The 15,618-nt window shown below is 37.7% G+C and overlaps 1 protein-coding gene across 1 annotated transcript; it reads left to right on the top strand.

Moving 5' to 3' along the window:
• The first annotated feature begins 1,010 nt into the window (after positions 1-1,010).
• LOC110758049 (Phosphofructokinase family protein) lies at positions 1,011-7,248 on the top strand. The gene is made up of 19 exons (XM_021959837.2): positions 1,011-1,289; positions 1,941-2,113; positions 2,461-2,573; positions 2,755-2,829; positions 2,921-3,034; positions 3,122-3,189; positions 3,351-3,434; positions 3,824-3,877; positions 4,055-4,135; positions 4,240-4,333; positions 4,413-4,486; positions 4,695-4,805; positions 4,888-4,932; positions 5,013-5,069; positions 5,686-5,790; positions 5,872-5,988; positions 6,118-6,221; positions 6,320-6,485; positions 6,764-7,248. The coding sequence occupies exons 1-19, from the start codon at positions 1,200-1,202 to the stop codon at positions 6,890-6,892; spliced, it is 1,854 nt and encodes a 617-aa protein (XP_021815529.1). The 5' UTR covers positions 1,011-1,199; the 3' UTR covers positions 6,893-7,248.
• The last annotated feature ends 8,370 nt before the right edge of the window (positions 7,249-15,618 follow it).

Genomic DNA, 15,618 nt, shown 5'->3' with positions numbered 1-15,618 from the left:
GAAATGTTATTGTTTCACGTACAAGGTGAATATGCAATTATACGTACGATAATTTTTTTTGAAAATAAGCAATAGAAAACATGATGCAGCAGATTTGCTGGAAAATAAAAGAATTAAAAAATATATATTTAAAAGAAAAAAAGAATAAAGAAAAACAGGTGGTGTGTGAGGAATTGAGGAAAGAGAAAGAATTGTTGAAGATGCAAAGCTGAGTGTTAGGTGAGGTATTTTCCAGATCCAGTGTCCACCATTGTCCTCGTTTTATTTCAGTTACGGAGTTTGGTTTGGTAAGACAAGGGGCTGTCTTGAATTTACAATAATACCCTTACAAGCATATTCAAATCGAATGTGCGTCAAAAGATGCTTGCCCGTCTATCTTCCAGTCAATTTTCCGTCCCGCGAGGATCTAGCATTCATCAAATTTTCGCTCCCTTTTCTCACTTTCATATATTGGCCCAAAATATCTTCTTAATACAAGCGATAGTCTAAATTACAACAGAGACAACTGGTATCACGTTGTTATGGGGGTTTGAACTTGAGACTATGTGTAGTTTTTTGTATTAGGAAAGAAGATGAGGGACCAATAAAAAAAATAAGATACGGGGTATAAACTTAATGTCATGCTAGAAAATGACAACAATATTATAAAAGAAAAAAATGACAAAAGATGTACACAAAATATGACCAATGCACATACTGAAAGGTCAATAGGAATTCTAAATCATAAGGAAATGGAGACTCAAAGCTAAATTTTGAACCCAAATCTATTCCAATATTTAAAAAAATATCACTAAAAAAACAAAAGAGTTTTTAAATAACATTCTTAAAAAACATTTATTACGAGGAACATAAGGGTTAGGGTTAGTATTTAACGGCATTAGGGGAAATCAGTGAATGAAAATATTTGGGGCAAATCAGTGAATTAAAAAAATATAGGTGATGTGGGTATGTCGTAATAAAATTGGAAAAGAAGGGGCACTTGGAAACAAGGGAAGAAAGGGCAGAGAGAGCAGGAGGATTTGGTTTTGGTTGGTAGTATCGCCAATGGCCGGGCCCGTTTGCACTCTATAAAACCCGTCATTTGAAGACCCGTCACCAGACACCAGACGCAGCAGCGCTTTTCTACTTTACACCAAACTCAATACCCACCAAATTCTCTCTCTCTCTCTTCTCTCTTCTCTCTCACTCAATTCAACTCCATGGATTCAGACTACGGCATTCCCAGAGAGCTCTCTGATGTTCAGAAACTCCGATCCCAATATCAACCAGAGCTTCCTCCTTGTCTGCAGGTCCCTCTCTTTACTCTTTGCTTTTTTTTTTTCTCTCCTTTTTTTATATTTATTTATTGTTTCCGTCGTTTGAGTTGTTTCTCAGTACTTTCATTCTTTTTCGTATTTTTACTTGTCTAGTTGCAGATCCAGTTATGATTAGATCTAACTGAGTATTAGTACACAGAAGTAGAAGTTTGGTGGATGGAACTCCCTATGATTGAATTGGGTGAATTGGATATTTATTTTGTTACTGAAGTGGTCTGCTTGTTGCTTTGCCTAGTCGTTAACTGTTGCAGATTTGCTATTTGAAGGTTGGAATTTATAGTGATATGATCTTAGAGTTTATACCAAACCGATAGTCTTAGATATGAAGTATGAACTAAACATGAAAGGGGACGGGTTTATGGCTTTTAACATACTAGTCAAGTCTAAACTCGGGAACGAGAGATATATGTTTGACTTGGTCTCTGATTGCTGTGCAATCAATAAGAACAGATATTTAAGTGTATTTGCTATGCAATCTCTGATTGACTAGAGGAGCTTTCCGTTTTCTCGACATAATTGTTTTGATTTTTAGGATTTATCAACTATATTTAAATGGGGTGAATCTTTTACTCCCGGCGGTTGAAATTTGTACTGAGTTCTTGTTTATACATTGTCATTTCGCAGGGAGCTACTGTAAGGGTTGAATTTGGTGATACAACCACATCTCTAGATCCCACAGATGCCCACACCATTGGCCGCTACTTTCCACACACTTATGGTCAGCCTCTGGCTCACTTTCTCAGGGCAACTGCAAAAGTCCCTGGTGCTCAGGTTATTACTGAGCATCCACCTTTTAGGTATGTGCATATGTTGCATTTTAACCAGTTGTATAATAAAGTATTTTCTTGAATTGTAATGGCACCAGTTAAATAATTTGTTTGCTGTTGTACTGCCAATTCTAAATCTTATCCATGATTTCCAGCAATTTCCATCTTTACTTTTCGTTGTGTGAATTTAGTGTCTGCATGCATATCTCTCTCTTATCTCTCTCTCTATTTTTCTTTTCTTGCTCTCTGAGTTATCTGCCTATTATATTCCATAATGTATTAGCATTGGTTGTTTGGTGCATTGTGGTGTTTTAGTTATATCTTTGGCTTGAATGGATCTAAACATTTTAAGTATTTAAATTCTTTTCGTTGAACAGGGTGGGAGTTGTCTTTTGTGGGAGACAATCTCCTGGAGGACACAATGTCATATGGGGTCTCCTCAACGCTCTTAAAGTTCACAACCCCAAAAGTACCTTACTTGGGTTTTTGGGTACGCTCTGTTCTTTTCTTTGGGTCTTTGTATCTATATTCTGTTGTTTGCATTGGTTTATTGCCTTGTGTATGTGTGTAAAATGATTTCATTGGTTGATGTGAAGTTTTATGGAATCATGTATATGTCACTCATCACGGAAGTTGACATTACTTATGACGACAATTTTATTTGTTAACAGGTGGTTCTGAAGGTTTATTTGCACAAAAAACTCTTGAGATAACAGATGAAATTCTTGCAACCTACAAAAATCAAGGTATGTAGTGATACGAAGATAATTTCCTGTGTGAGGGTATCATTTTTTAATGTTAAAACTTATGAGCTGTGATATGATTGTGCTTGACCAGGCGGTTATGATTTGCTGGGAAGGACAAAAGATCAAATTAGAACAGTTGAGCAAGTCAATGCCACGCTAACTGCATGCAAGGATTTGAAATTGGACGGTCTTGTCATTATTGGAGGTAAGGTTGATACTTTAATATTTTGGTAGTTGGTGTTTATACTTTTAAATCACATAAATTAAATTCTTAAGTTTTCTTTTCATGAAGGTGTGACATCAAATACCGATGCTGCCCAGCTTGCAGAGACATTTGCTGAAGCAAAATGCCAGACAAAGGTACTTTGCATTCTTATTGTTTACTAAATTACATTTTATATTTGCAATGTGGTTTAAGTTTTAGGCTTCTAATGTAGTTTCTATCTTGCATCTTGTGTAACTTAACTGGCTATATGTATGTGCGGCCAGAATTTTGATCGCATCTTTCAATTTTTGTGCAGGTGGTTGGGGTTCCTGTCACTTTGAATGGAGATCTTAAAAACCAGTTTGTGGAAGCTAATGTTGGCTTTGATACAATCTGTAAGGTATGAGTCAAATGATTCTGACATTTGATCTGTAAGAGGGAGGCACTCTCTTAGAAATCAGGAAGCTTTACCAACTTCCTTTTATTATCATATTTCTTTTCTCTTTTTGGTGGGTTTTCTCAAGTTCCTTCAAAAGTGAATGTCCTTTGTTTAGCATCATACTCTATGTTTGTTTGCTCAGTATAACTCAGCATGAGAGTATGTCAGGGCACATATTTGCATAACACTGGTTGATTCCTTTCCTATTAAAAAGAAAGACTGGTTGATTGCTTGGTGCTAGTCACAGACTAAGCATCTTTTCTTGTTTGGATTTTGATAAAACTAGTTTATATGGTGCACATTTACAAAAATAATCTTGAAATGAGTTTTCTTCTTTTTTCTTTACTCAGGTCAATTCCCAGCTAATCAGCAATGTCTGCACTGATGCTCTTTCTGCAGAGAAGGTAATGTACTCATTTGACATAATTTGCTTCTCCTAAGTGAACTCTTCATTTCAGTCTCTGTTATGTTCTTTCAAGTGGTGGTATGCCATGTTGATCTTTGTACACCACAACCTTTCTTTATGGTGATCACATTATCCCATAGGAAGTATAAATAACTCTCTGTTTCTGTTTTTCCAGTATTATTATTTTATTCGACTCATGGGCCGGAAGGCATCACATGTTGCATTGGAGTGCACCCTCCAATCCCACCCAAACTTGGTTAGCATTCTTTGTCTGGGATTGATCTAATCTAAAATTTCATTTTATCTCCGGTAGTTTTCTTGATTTCTTTTTCTCAATATCAAATAATATGCTTTTTGCAGGTAATTCTTGGTGAGGAGGTGGCTGCATCAAAGCTAACTCTTTTTGACATTACAACGCAAATTTGCGATGCAGTCGAAGCCCGTGCAGCACAAGGTTCAAAATAATTTCAGTTGCTTTCTTGTCATTGTTGAGTTTCATGTTTCTGTATCCTAATTAATTTCATCTGGTTCAGACAAGAATCATGGTGTCATCCTATTACCAGAAGGACTTATTGAAAGCATTCCTGAAGTGTATGCCCTCTTGAAGGTAACTCATGCAGATTAGCTTTTTTTTTTCTACATCTCTCCCATGCCCCCAAGTGATTCCCATTTGTTTTTGCTTTAATCAAGAAGCATTGGGCGATGTGATGGACTTTCTTTCCTTGGGAAACCAGTTTTTATTTATTTTTGGATATTCTTAATATTTCTGGTCTGTCTTTATTTATATGCTAACACTGGAGCCTTATTCGTTTCAGGAAATTCATGGTTTGCATAGGCAAGGAGTTTCTGCTGATAGAATTTCTTCTCAACTTTCTCCTTGGGCATCTGCTTTGTTTGAATTTTTGCCACCCTTTATCAAGAAACAGGTTCCAATTTGCCTTAATACTTGTATGACTATCTGCCATGTGGTTGATCTTCGTGAATAATAGGGTCCATTTCTGGTTACAGGTGCTCCTTTTGCCTGAATCAGATGACTCTGCGCAGCTATCCCAGGTAATTAGCCGGAGATATGTCTATTTTTGTGAATGGATTACTCATCTATAGAATCTTCATATTTTTTCTCTCTTGTGCAGATTGAGACAGAGAAACTCGTGGCACATCTTGTAGAAGTGGAGATGAATAGACGTGTGGTATGATCTCTCTCTCTCTCTCTCCCTCTTGTGTCTCTCTGAGAGAGAACCAACTGGACCTGCATTTCATTTATTTTTAGAGATATTTAGTCATATACCCATTCTTAGCACTGATAATATACATAAACCCTACACCATTTAATTTCTATAAACAAACCCAAAAAAAACCCAAAAAATGACAGCTGGCCCTATTGAATTGAATTTTGATTATTAAATTACTTTGATGCCCTATTGAGTGTTTTGGTTTTTTTATGAGGTTTTGGGGTTGGGTTTGTTTTAAGAAATCAATGGCAGTTTTGTAATTTAAAAGAAGTTAAAAGCCTTTTGGTTATGTTGTAAATGGGTTTTGGGTGTGTTTCTAAACTCCATTTCATATAGGGTTTTTTTATATAATAATTTGGGCTCCTATATTGGGTATAATAGTGAATCTCCCTTATTTTTATTCCTGATGATATTTTTGTATCTGCATTCCAAATTTAAGTGATTTTTCATTTGTATTTTCCATCTTTGTTCTCTACATAGGCAGAAATTTATTCAATTAGAGTAAGTGTGAGTCTTGATTTGCTATAGGTTATTCTCTAACTTTTAGTGCTGATGCGTTTGGTTATATGAGCAGAAAGAAGGCACATACAAGGGGAAGAAATTCAATGCAATCTGCCACTTTTTCGGTTATCAGGCTCGGGGGTCTTTACCATCAAAATTCGACTGTGACTATGCATATGTATGGGTTTAGGGCCATTTCATCTCCTAAGTCTTTGTGCTATTACCATGCTTCTTTTTAATATGATAACTGCACTTGCAGGTTCTAGGGCACGTCTGCTACCATATTCTTGCAGCTGGTTTGAATGGTTACATGGCAACTATAACTAACTTGAGGAATCCTGTGAATAAGTGGCGATGTGGTGCTGCTCCAATTACAGTATGAATTTCTTTTGTATATATATGTATTTTTTTATTATAATTTCTTACCTGTCTTTTCGGTTCCTTGGGGTTTTTTTATTGATTTAGGAGACTGACTCCTTTGACTGCATTTGGTTGACACTGTTAGGCAATGATGACTGTTAGGCGTTGGTCTCAAAATCCTGGGACTGCTTCAATTGGAAAACCTGCTATTCATCCAGCTACTGTAGATTTGAAAGGCAAAGCATATGAGTAAGTTACGATATGGGCCTTGTTTACATGAAACCTGAGCATGGAAATCTGAGAATAGTCACCCCTGATTTCACACTGCTTTTTGACTTTGGTCGCAGGCTGTTGAGACAAAATGCTACAAAATTCCTGCTCGATGATATCTACAGAAATCCAGGCCCTCTTCAGTTTGATGGTCCTGGTGCTGATTCTAAGGCTGTAACGCTATGTGTTGAAGACCAGGATTACATGGGGCGTATCAAGAAACTGCAGGAGTATCTTGACAAGGTACTCAAAATGCTACTCTCTCTGTCCCTTTTCCTCCTCCCACTCTCTCTGTTTTTGTTTTGTTTTGTTTTTTTGACACCTACACATTAGGTAATTACAATGAATTATGCTAGTCCCATATAGTTGAAAATCTGATTATGAGGATAGAAAATATAATATTTCTGCAGCTCAGTTGTTGCATTATAAGCATGGAATACTTTTTAATTTGTTGGTCTGGATTCTATTGCATTCATGGCTTTAGTTCTCATGGATATCTCCATTCTCTCGTTTCTCTCCAGATTCGGACTATTGTAAAGCCTGGGTGCTCACAAGAGGTTCTGAAAGCAGCTTTGAGTGTTATGGCCTCTGTGACAGAAGTCCTTTCCGTTATGTCCTCTTCTCCTATCAATGGCCAATCGTCCCTTTAATAGTAAACTTAATTTCTCTTCTTCAATCGAACTTCACTGGTGTTGATGCCTATTGTACACTGAATTCTAAAGTTTTTTGGCATCTTCATGTCCTTTTTTCTTGGTTAGCATGCGGAAATGTAGGTTTGGAAGTGTCAAATTATGGGAATAATCAGAGTTTGTTTTCCCTTTCGAAGCAACTGTTTTGCACAAAATAATTATGAGGATTGTATTTCAAATTTTGGGAAGGATAAAATGATGTTTGTGAATTAGTAAGGTGCCGGGTTTAACTTTCGGTTCTTTACATCTGTATGATCAAGACATGTGACAATTTTATAGAGTTTCATTCCTTTGCCACATGAGCAAATTTTTGGTGATCATAGGGTTTATTGAAGATTAATTCTTGACAGATGCAAGAACTATAGAAACAAGCATGTGTTCAACATCTCAATTTAACAAAAAAATTAAAGATCAATCCCTTGTGGAAAATACTTCCTTCCTCTAAAAGTAGTAGGAGGTCCTACTTTTCTGCCAATCACAGTTTGATATGTGTGTAGAGATTTATCTTTTTATGTATTTGATACGTTGTTTTTGCTTATGTGTTAAATTGTGATTTGCATGAAGTAGGAATCCCTCCTTCCCACTAAGGAGGGAAGTAGTGTCCATTCCTTTTCTATTCTATCATAAGGAGCCTTTTTGATCTGATGTGTTTGAGTGCATTTGTAACTTCCTGACCGTAGGTCTCTGGTTAGGTAGGGCTCAATTATGAGACACCTTCCTGGTAGGTATGTATAATATGTAGGTTAAGAGCACTTCCATCCATTTTTCATAGCAAAAGGCGAGGGGAGGCAATGGTTGTTACTATTCACGTGAATAATGATTGGCTTAGCAATTTTTTGGTGTTTTCCCACCTATTGCCATGGCAAAGGGCAATTATTCTTCACAACAAATTAATTTTATTTTTTATACTTCTAATATTAATTTTGATAAGATTTTTTTTAATAAGATTTTCGGTTGCCACGTGTCCATATTTATTATAAAATTCACATCTCAGATTTCGGATAAGATTTTTGATTGCTACTATTGCGTCACGTGTCATCTCTATATTCTCAATCCTATTATAAAACCACACCCTTAATTCACATCAATCATTCATATCCTCGATATCCTTTCATTTCTCAGATTTTACAAAACACATTCTACTTTCAATGTCTTACACGAGGAGGTTGTTGGAGAGGGTTGAGTGAGAAAATGAAGAAAGAATGTGTAAACGTGATGAAGAAAAAAGGGAGTGGGAAACAAATGATGATCAAGTTGTTTTAGTGGTGGGTATGGTCGATCAATCAAGCCAACACCACCGTGGTTCACAACCCGATCGTGGCCCGAACGTGGACAAACGTAGGCACTCTTAGGGTAAGAATCTCTTGGAAGATTACTTTATCCCAACTTCGTTGTACTCTAATGTTGATTTTTGAGGGCGATATAAATGCATCCTCATTTGTTCAATAAAATTATGCATGATGTTTGCAATTATGATGCATACTTTGTTCAGAAGTACGATGTTGTTGGGGTTTTGAGTCTTCTTCTGGAGCAAAAACTTACAGCTTCTTTACAGATGCTTGCGTATGACGCATTTGCAGACCATGTGGATGAGATTGCTAGGATAGGGAAATCCATTATCCTAGAGTGCTTAATCAAATTCTGTAATGCAATTGAAACTATCTACATGAGGGATTATCTCCTCAAACCTACGCCTAGGGACCTTCAAAGGCTTCTACAAAAAGCCGAGGCTCAAGGTTTCCTAGACATGATTGGAAGCATCGACTGCATGCATTGGCAGTGGAAGAATTACCCAACTGCATGGCAAGGAGATTATGGGAAATAGGAAGGGCAAAAAATGTATCATTTTGGAGGCCGTTGCATTATTCAATACCTAAGTTTGGCATGCCTTTTTGGAAGTAGCGGGATCTCAAAACGACCTTAACATGCTTGGTCAATCCCCGGTGTTCAACAATGTGTTGAGACGACATTCCCCTCAAATCACGTATCAAATCAATAATACTGTCTACTCGGGTGGGTACTACCTAGCAATCTCATCTCCTTTCATGTCTCTCTCAATTCTTAGTGCATCGTTGATAACAATTTGCTCCAAAAATTTTGCACATTCATTGTTCGAAGTGCTTACTCTCTTTGCCGCCTTTCTCCTAATAGGCCTCGGCTCCCTTTGGATTGACGAGTCTTGATCGATCGGGGGGTCTAACGACGAATCCGATGCCGGTGAATTGTGAGGTGGCGTCTCATTCAACACAACACTTGGACCCGTGGGAATAATTTTGAATAACGGACAATTTTTCACAACCTCCCAATATTGGTGATTGTTAAAAGATTTTTTGCCTTTGCTAATGGCACCGAACCACATGTGTGCTTGAATAATCTATAATAAAAAACAAATTGAAAATGTAAGAAAATATCAAAAAAAATATGACATTAAATTTAATAAAACGACAATTACAAAAATTTTACTTCGTTGCCAAGATTTTCGCCGCTTCGAACGTTGTTTCTTGCTTTTGCCAATGCATCTCTTAATTTCCCAACTCTTTATTCAAAATTTTCTACCTACTAGCTAAGACCATTACCGTATGAGGCGAACTCACAAAATTCTCCATGAATTTTCCTCCACATATGAGAGAACTTCATCTTATTGCTTGTGATTGGACAATAACCAACTTGGACCCAACACTCACACAACAAAACATCTTCCATGGTTGTCCATGAGCCTTCAACTTCGATGGAAGAGACCATTTGTATTTTTACACAAATGGAATTTAGTAGTAGAAAATTTAGAGTGTGTTGATGCCCAAAAAATCCAAGGCTGGGCCCAAATATATTTCTGGCCCAATACAACACTTAAGCGAGAAAGAAGCCTGACTTGGGTATGCAAGAATTTGTCGTATGTGCTTGCGCAAGTTATGGTCTACATGCCACGCTAAGCAAACATGCAACCCGCCATGCAGAAAGGTCATAATGAGCCTATAAATTGTACTGATTCTATGAACCCGCGCTTATTGTTCCGTCAAGCACTGTTTTGCCTGGTTATAACCCACTGCAATAGGGAAAGCTCGAGCACAAACACGCCAAGCAATGTGCAACGCCAAGCGGAAAGACCTTTATTTTGACACCAAGCCACGCTACAAGTTTAAGTGGGCTCAAGCCACGCAAATGCCTAAGGCTTGCTGAGTAGGTTGTGGTATGGATGGTTTCGAGTATTCACGAGGCCCATTGAGGGTTCAAGGATGGAAGTTTTGGGCTACTTGGGAGCACCAAAACTCAAGCACATTCCTTGAGCCCAAATATATGGGTAAGCAAGAGAGAGAGAAAAGTGACCAAATGCCTTAGGAGAATACCCAATGGTCTGCAAAACCTAGAAAAATCTCACATAAGCTAAAATGTCCAGCACGTCGTCAAAAAACGAAGCAAACAAGCTACTTCCAGCAGCTTGACGAAACCATGAAGACTTAACTGACCGCTGGAAATAAAATGGCAATGACCCAATACCTTACAAAAAGTCCAGCTCACCACCTTATAAAATATCTAGCATTGTCAAAAGCCTCAGAACCAAGTCAAATGGCAAGCCACTACAAAACCAAAGGAAATTCATATACGCATGAGGAATACCCATTAGACTAACGTCCCTACCCTTGGTTCTTTCTTCTCCAAGCTCAAATAGGAAAACCAGAGGGAAAAGTGGGTGGCACCTCACCCACATGAAGAAGTCCAGCTGCGTGAGAACCTTGGAACCCCAAAAAGCTTCGTGCCTATGGGCTCACACTAGGGAAGTTTCACCAAATAAGATTAAATGGAAGAAAGTGAAGGAAAAGGGGGAGAGAGGTGTAGGGGACTTTTTGTTCCAGCAGCCTGACAAATGGGCTTGGCCTGCTGTAAGAGGAAGACAAACAAAATTCCTTGAGTTTTTCCTCTCTCATGCTAACCCATGTGTTTGGGCCCGAGGAATGAGCTTGAGTTTTAGTGCTCCCAAGTGGCCTAAAACTTTCATTCCTTGAACCCTCAATGGGCCCTGTGAGTGCTCGTACCTGTCCATACCACAACCTCCTCAGCAAGTCCCGGGTAATTACGTGGCTTGGGCCCACTTAAGCCTGTAGCACGACATGGTATTAGAATAGCGGTCCTCTACATGGCGTTACATGTTTATTCAGCATGCTTGTGCTTGAGTTCCATCATGCCACAATAGGCTATGATCGGGCCAGGTAGCATTGGATAGGTTAGTAAGCGTGAATTTATAAAGTCAGTGCGTTTTGGCCCCCTTTGCGTGGCCGGCATGCACGTTTGCTTAGTGTGACACGTGGCTCATGGCTCGCGCAGGTGCGTCCTACAAGTTCCCTTATGTCCAAATTGGGCTCCTTTTGCAATCGAATATTTGTGCTGAGCTAGGAATAAACTTGGGCCCAACCCTTGGATTTTTGGGTCTCAACATGAGGCTAGATAAAATTGAGGGTTCCAGTGCCTATAAAAGGAGGCTCATTCTACCCAGCAAACACACGATCCAAGAGCGCGACCAAGCTTTGCAAGCGGCTGGAAATTTACTCAAGACACTCCATTCTCTATTTCCATCTCTCCCTCTCTTCCTTAGTCAAAATCCCCCCAAATTTATCTCTTCCCTTGTTCTAAATATTCGTTTCCATAAGAAATTCAAGCTCTTTCTCTTTACTGCTAAATTCGTGAAAGCTTAGCTCCCATGTCACAAGCTTCTCATGCCAAGCCATAATATTGATCTGTAACAATTGTCTATCTTGTTGGTGAGAGGAACCAAAGTGTTTCCTAAGGCTCCATGAGCTTTTCGAAGCACTCTTGGGGCCTAGTTCTTGAACTCAAGCAGAGGGGCAAGCATAAGCATTCGTCAAGCTGCCGAAAGCCCAATCAAACAAGTACCAGCAGCTGGAACACCTGTTCCACTATTTTTCAAGCAAACCTTCTAGCGTCTGCTCCACCTCTATCATCAAGCAATAGCTTCACAGTAGCTGATGTATCCTTCTCATAAAAACTTTCAATGTACTGAAGAGCCATTGAAGAAGACCAAAGCACTCCCTAAGGTCTCAACTCTTTCGGGGTGTTTTGGGGCTTGGTGCCGTAAACTCAGAGAGGGGCGCTAGAAAGCTCAATCTACTTCGCAGTAGTCCAACAAGCCCATTGTAGCTCTCAACAAAAAGACCCCAACAGTGTGAAAAGTGGATAATATTATTAGGAGAAGAATTTGTATGAAGATTTGGTGTGGAAAGTGAATAATATTGGTAGGTATTTATACATAAATAAAAAAATTTAGAATTTTTTGGTATTTTTTTCCAATTTTATTCAAAAATTTTCAATTTTTATGGCCATCGGACATCCTAGGTAGTGCCATGTGGCTTCTAGCCATTGGAGGAAAGCAAGTGCTAATGCTAGCCTGGCTTCAATGAAACAAATTCAATTTTTTTTACCGTTGGCATGCGTGACCTGCGCAATCCTTGCATGTACGTCACACGCCAACAATAAAACGCCAGCATGGCGTCAGTGCTGATGTCATAGCCTGCGAACATGAGCTCAGGCTCATCTTGCCTTGGGGCTTGCCCGGGTTAGTGGAGCCCATCTCTTGCCCTGACAAGAATTGGGCCCTGAAACCTGATTTTGAGGCCCATGAGGCCTTTTGCCTGGGCATTGAAACCCTAAATCTACACTTTCTCATTCTTTTCTCTCCCTCATCCACCAACATCATTTTTTTTTTTGTCAACACCAACATCATATTTCAGTCTCCACTTCTCAATCGCCACCATCATGGCATCATACGCTCATTGGCTCAACGAGTGCCGACCTAGACATCTCCAACCTCTTTAATTGCTTTTAAGTGCTTGATTTGGTGAGTTATATTAGCAAAATCAGCTCCAACATAAAATGACGAACCAAGAGCATTTCCAATAAACATGTCAAAGCCAATGAGGTTTAGCCTAACACAAAAGAACCTTAACTTGTAGACTAGTGGTCTCAAGTTCGAATCTCCATGGCACCTTGACAGTGTGTGTAAGAAAACCCCCATTCCCCAATATTGCTTGTAAATTTTAAATTGATGACCTACTAGACCTGTAAATGGATTGGATTCAGATTAGATATACCTCAATTCAAATCTGAATCCATATATAATCGGATTATTGCATTTGGATCGTATGCAGATTATCGGATTGCATCTATTAATCCATATCCGTTACGCATCGAATTCGGATCAAATTAGATTATTATTGAATTTATTTTTAGATGTACAAAAACAATTAAAATTTCATTAGTAGCCTCGTTCTTTTATTGTATTTATCTACTTTTTAAAGCATAGAAAATTTAAATTATATTTCATAGCAAGTCTAGTCCACTATAATCCATTTCCGAATCCATTTTATAATCGGATTGCCGGATTTGGATTGTAATTGGATTATCGAATTGAGAAGTCTATTCCATCTACTATTAATTACATCGGATTCTGATCAAAATCTGATCCAGTGACATGTCTACCTACATGGAAAACAAAGGAATGTGCTTGGAGTGGGGAGTAACTGCTTCCATATAATTGCTTAAGTGAAATTTGTTTGCTTTTTTTAATTTGTATAATTTAGAAAATTAAATTTTTACTAGTTTGTCCTCATTTATTAAATTGTGGTGTTCTAGCATTTTTGCTAAGCAAGGGTGTTTTAAGGGTTTTTGAATGTTTCACTTTTAAGCCATATTGTAGCAAATTTTCAATGTTGGGGTACTTCATTGTTAAAATTGAGAGGACGTGAGCATATATTTCTTACAAATGAAACCACATGGTAACATCCCTCAAATTAATTTATTTGAGGGACACTCTTTAGTGTACCCTACTAAATTTGTTTTCAATGATCAAAACCGTCTATTTTTTAAGTCTTCATTCATATATCATCCTTGCAAAAAATCAAACAAATTAAAAATCATTAAGATATCTAATTGTGACCAACAAAATCAATGAACACAGTGCTTCAAGAAAGTACTTAAATTTCAATCATTTAATTGTGTGGTCAAATGATATCGAATTCAAGTGTTTTTTTTTTTTTTTTTTGGTAGAGATGATCTTTGAATGAATATCTACAAAATTGACATTTGGATTAGTGAAATACAAGGCAGAGTAGGTCCTATGAGGGTGTCCCTCAACGGATGCTCTCTCTATATATATAGTCCCCTTATATTGAGGGATCCCTCAAATAAATTATTTGAGGGACACCCTTTAGGGTCCCCTGCAAATTTGTTTTCAACAATCCAACCATCTATTTTTTAAGTCTACATTCATAGATCATCTTTGCAAAACATTAGACAAATCAGAAACCGTTTCAATATCCAATTGTGTCATACAAAATCATTGAACACGATGCCTCAAGAAAGTACTAAAATTTCAATCATTCAATTGAGTGGTCAAATATATCGGATTCAAGTAATTTTTTTGTAGAGATGATCTTTGAATGAGTATCTACAAAATGGAAGGTTTGGATTAGTGAAATACAATACGGAGTGAGCCCTACAAGAGTGTCCCTCAAATAAGTTATTTGAGGGATCCCTCAACTGAAGCTCCCTGTATAGATATAAGTGAAAAGAAAATACTTCACTCCTTATTATGTAAGAATGAGCTCCTACGTTCCTGTCAATATCAATGTGACATGTGTGAAAAAAAATTTCTTTTTGTGTTTATGATAAATTATTTTTGCATGTGTGTCAAACTGTGATTTGCAGGAAGGAGAAATATCTCCTTACACGGAAGGAGACAAGCAGTCCTAGATAAAATATGAGGTTCACGAATAAAATAAGAGTGCCGCTAAACGAACCCTAAAATTAACTGAGTACACCCTACTATCATAGTATTTATTAAATTACTAATTTACCTTAATATAAAATGACCAAAAAAGAGATTATTTTTTTTGTGGGACTGCTTTAGAAGATTTACATCACGTCTTCATTTCATGTGATTTTATTTCTGCTTTTTGGGAGACTAGTCCATGGTGGAGGCTTTTACAAAACCGTGCTGGCCTGAATTTTAAATGTTGGCTTGTGCAACTGTTTGGTGACGCATATAAAGAGTTTGTAGAACAAGTTTTGATGGTGTTGTGTACAATCTGGAATGAGAGGAATTTTGTTTTATGGACAGGCAGACGACGTGGGATGTTGGAAGTGGTTAATTGTGCTATGCAGGTGTTGCACCAATTCCAGGAGCACAACTTTCCTTAGGGTGTTGTCCTAGCTCCTGCAATAGTAAAATGGGGTAGACCCCCCGTGGGTTTTTAAAAACTCAATTTTGATGGGGCATTTTGCGAACAAACTGGGTTTGCTGCTTTCAAGAGGGTTTTGCTGCTTCTTGGTTTATGATTTAAGTTTTATTGGTCAGATATGCAAACTTAAAATTTGAAAAGAAGGCATAAATTTATGTAAAAAGATAAATCTAGTTTAGAATGTTATTTGATAGTGTATTAGGGTGCACCAGAGATATTTTTGGTAGTTAAATAGGGTGTACTTAGTTAATTTTAAATTTTAATTAAAATATTAGAGTGCTATTAGATGGGTGTACTCAATTAATTTTAGAATTCGTTTAGCAGCACTCTAAAATAATCGAAACAAACAAATTTAAGCTTGAAGTGAAGTACATCGAAATTGACAGCAAACAACATTACGCCAAATCCATGTCAGCTGTGACATTTGGGTTGGAATGT

This window comes from Prunus avium, chromosome 5 (genome assembly GCF_965620075.1).
Source record: "Prunus avium chromosome 5, drPruAviu1.hap1.1, whole genome shotgun sequence".
NCBI lineage: Eukaryota > Viridiplantae > Streptophyta > Magnoliopsida > Rosales > Rosaceae > Prunus > Prunus avium.
The sequence above is the reverse complement of the archived record's forward strand: the minus strand, read 5'-3'. Positions and strand labels throughout refer to the sequence as shown.

What these genes read in the sequence shown, in the direction of transcription:
- LOC110758049 (XM_021959837.2), top strand. Translation starts at nt 1,200, where the DNA reads ATGGATTCAGACTACGGCATTCCCAGAGAGCTCTCTGATGTTCAGAAA. An exon ending in CGAAGCCCGTGCAGCACAAG is followed by an intron (nt 4,334 to 4,412) that starts GTTCAAAATAAT and finishes CATCTGGTTCAG; the next exon opens with ACAAGAATCATGGTGTCATC. An exon ending in TTGAAAGGCAAAGCATATGA is followed by an intron (nt 6,222 to 6,319) that starts GTAAGTTACGAT and finishes CTTTGGTCGCAG; the next exon opens with GCTGTTGAGACAAAATGCTA.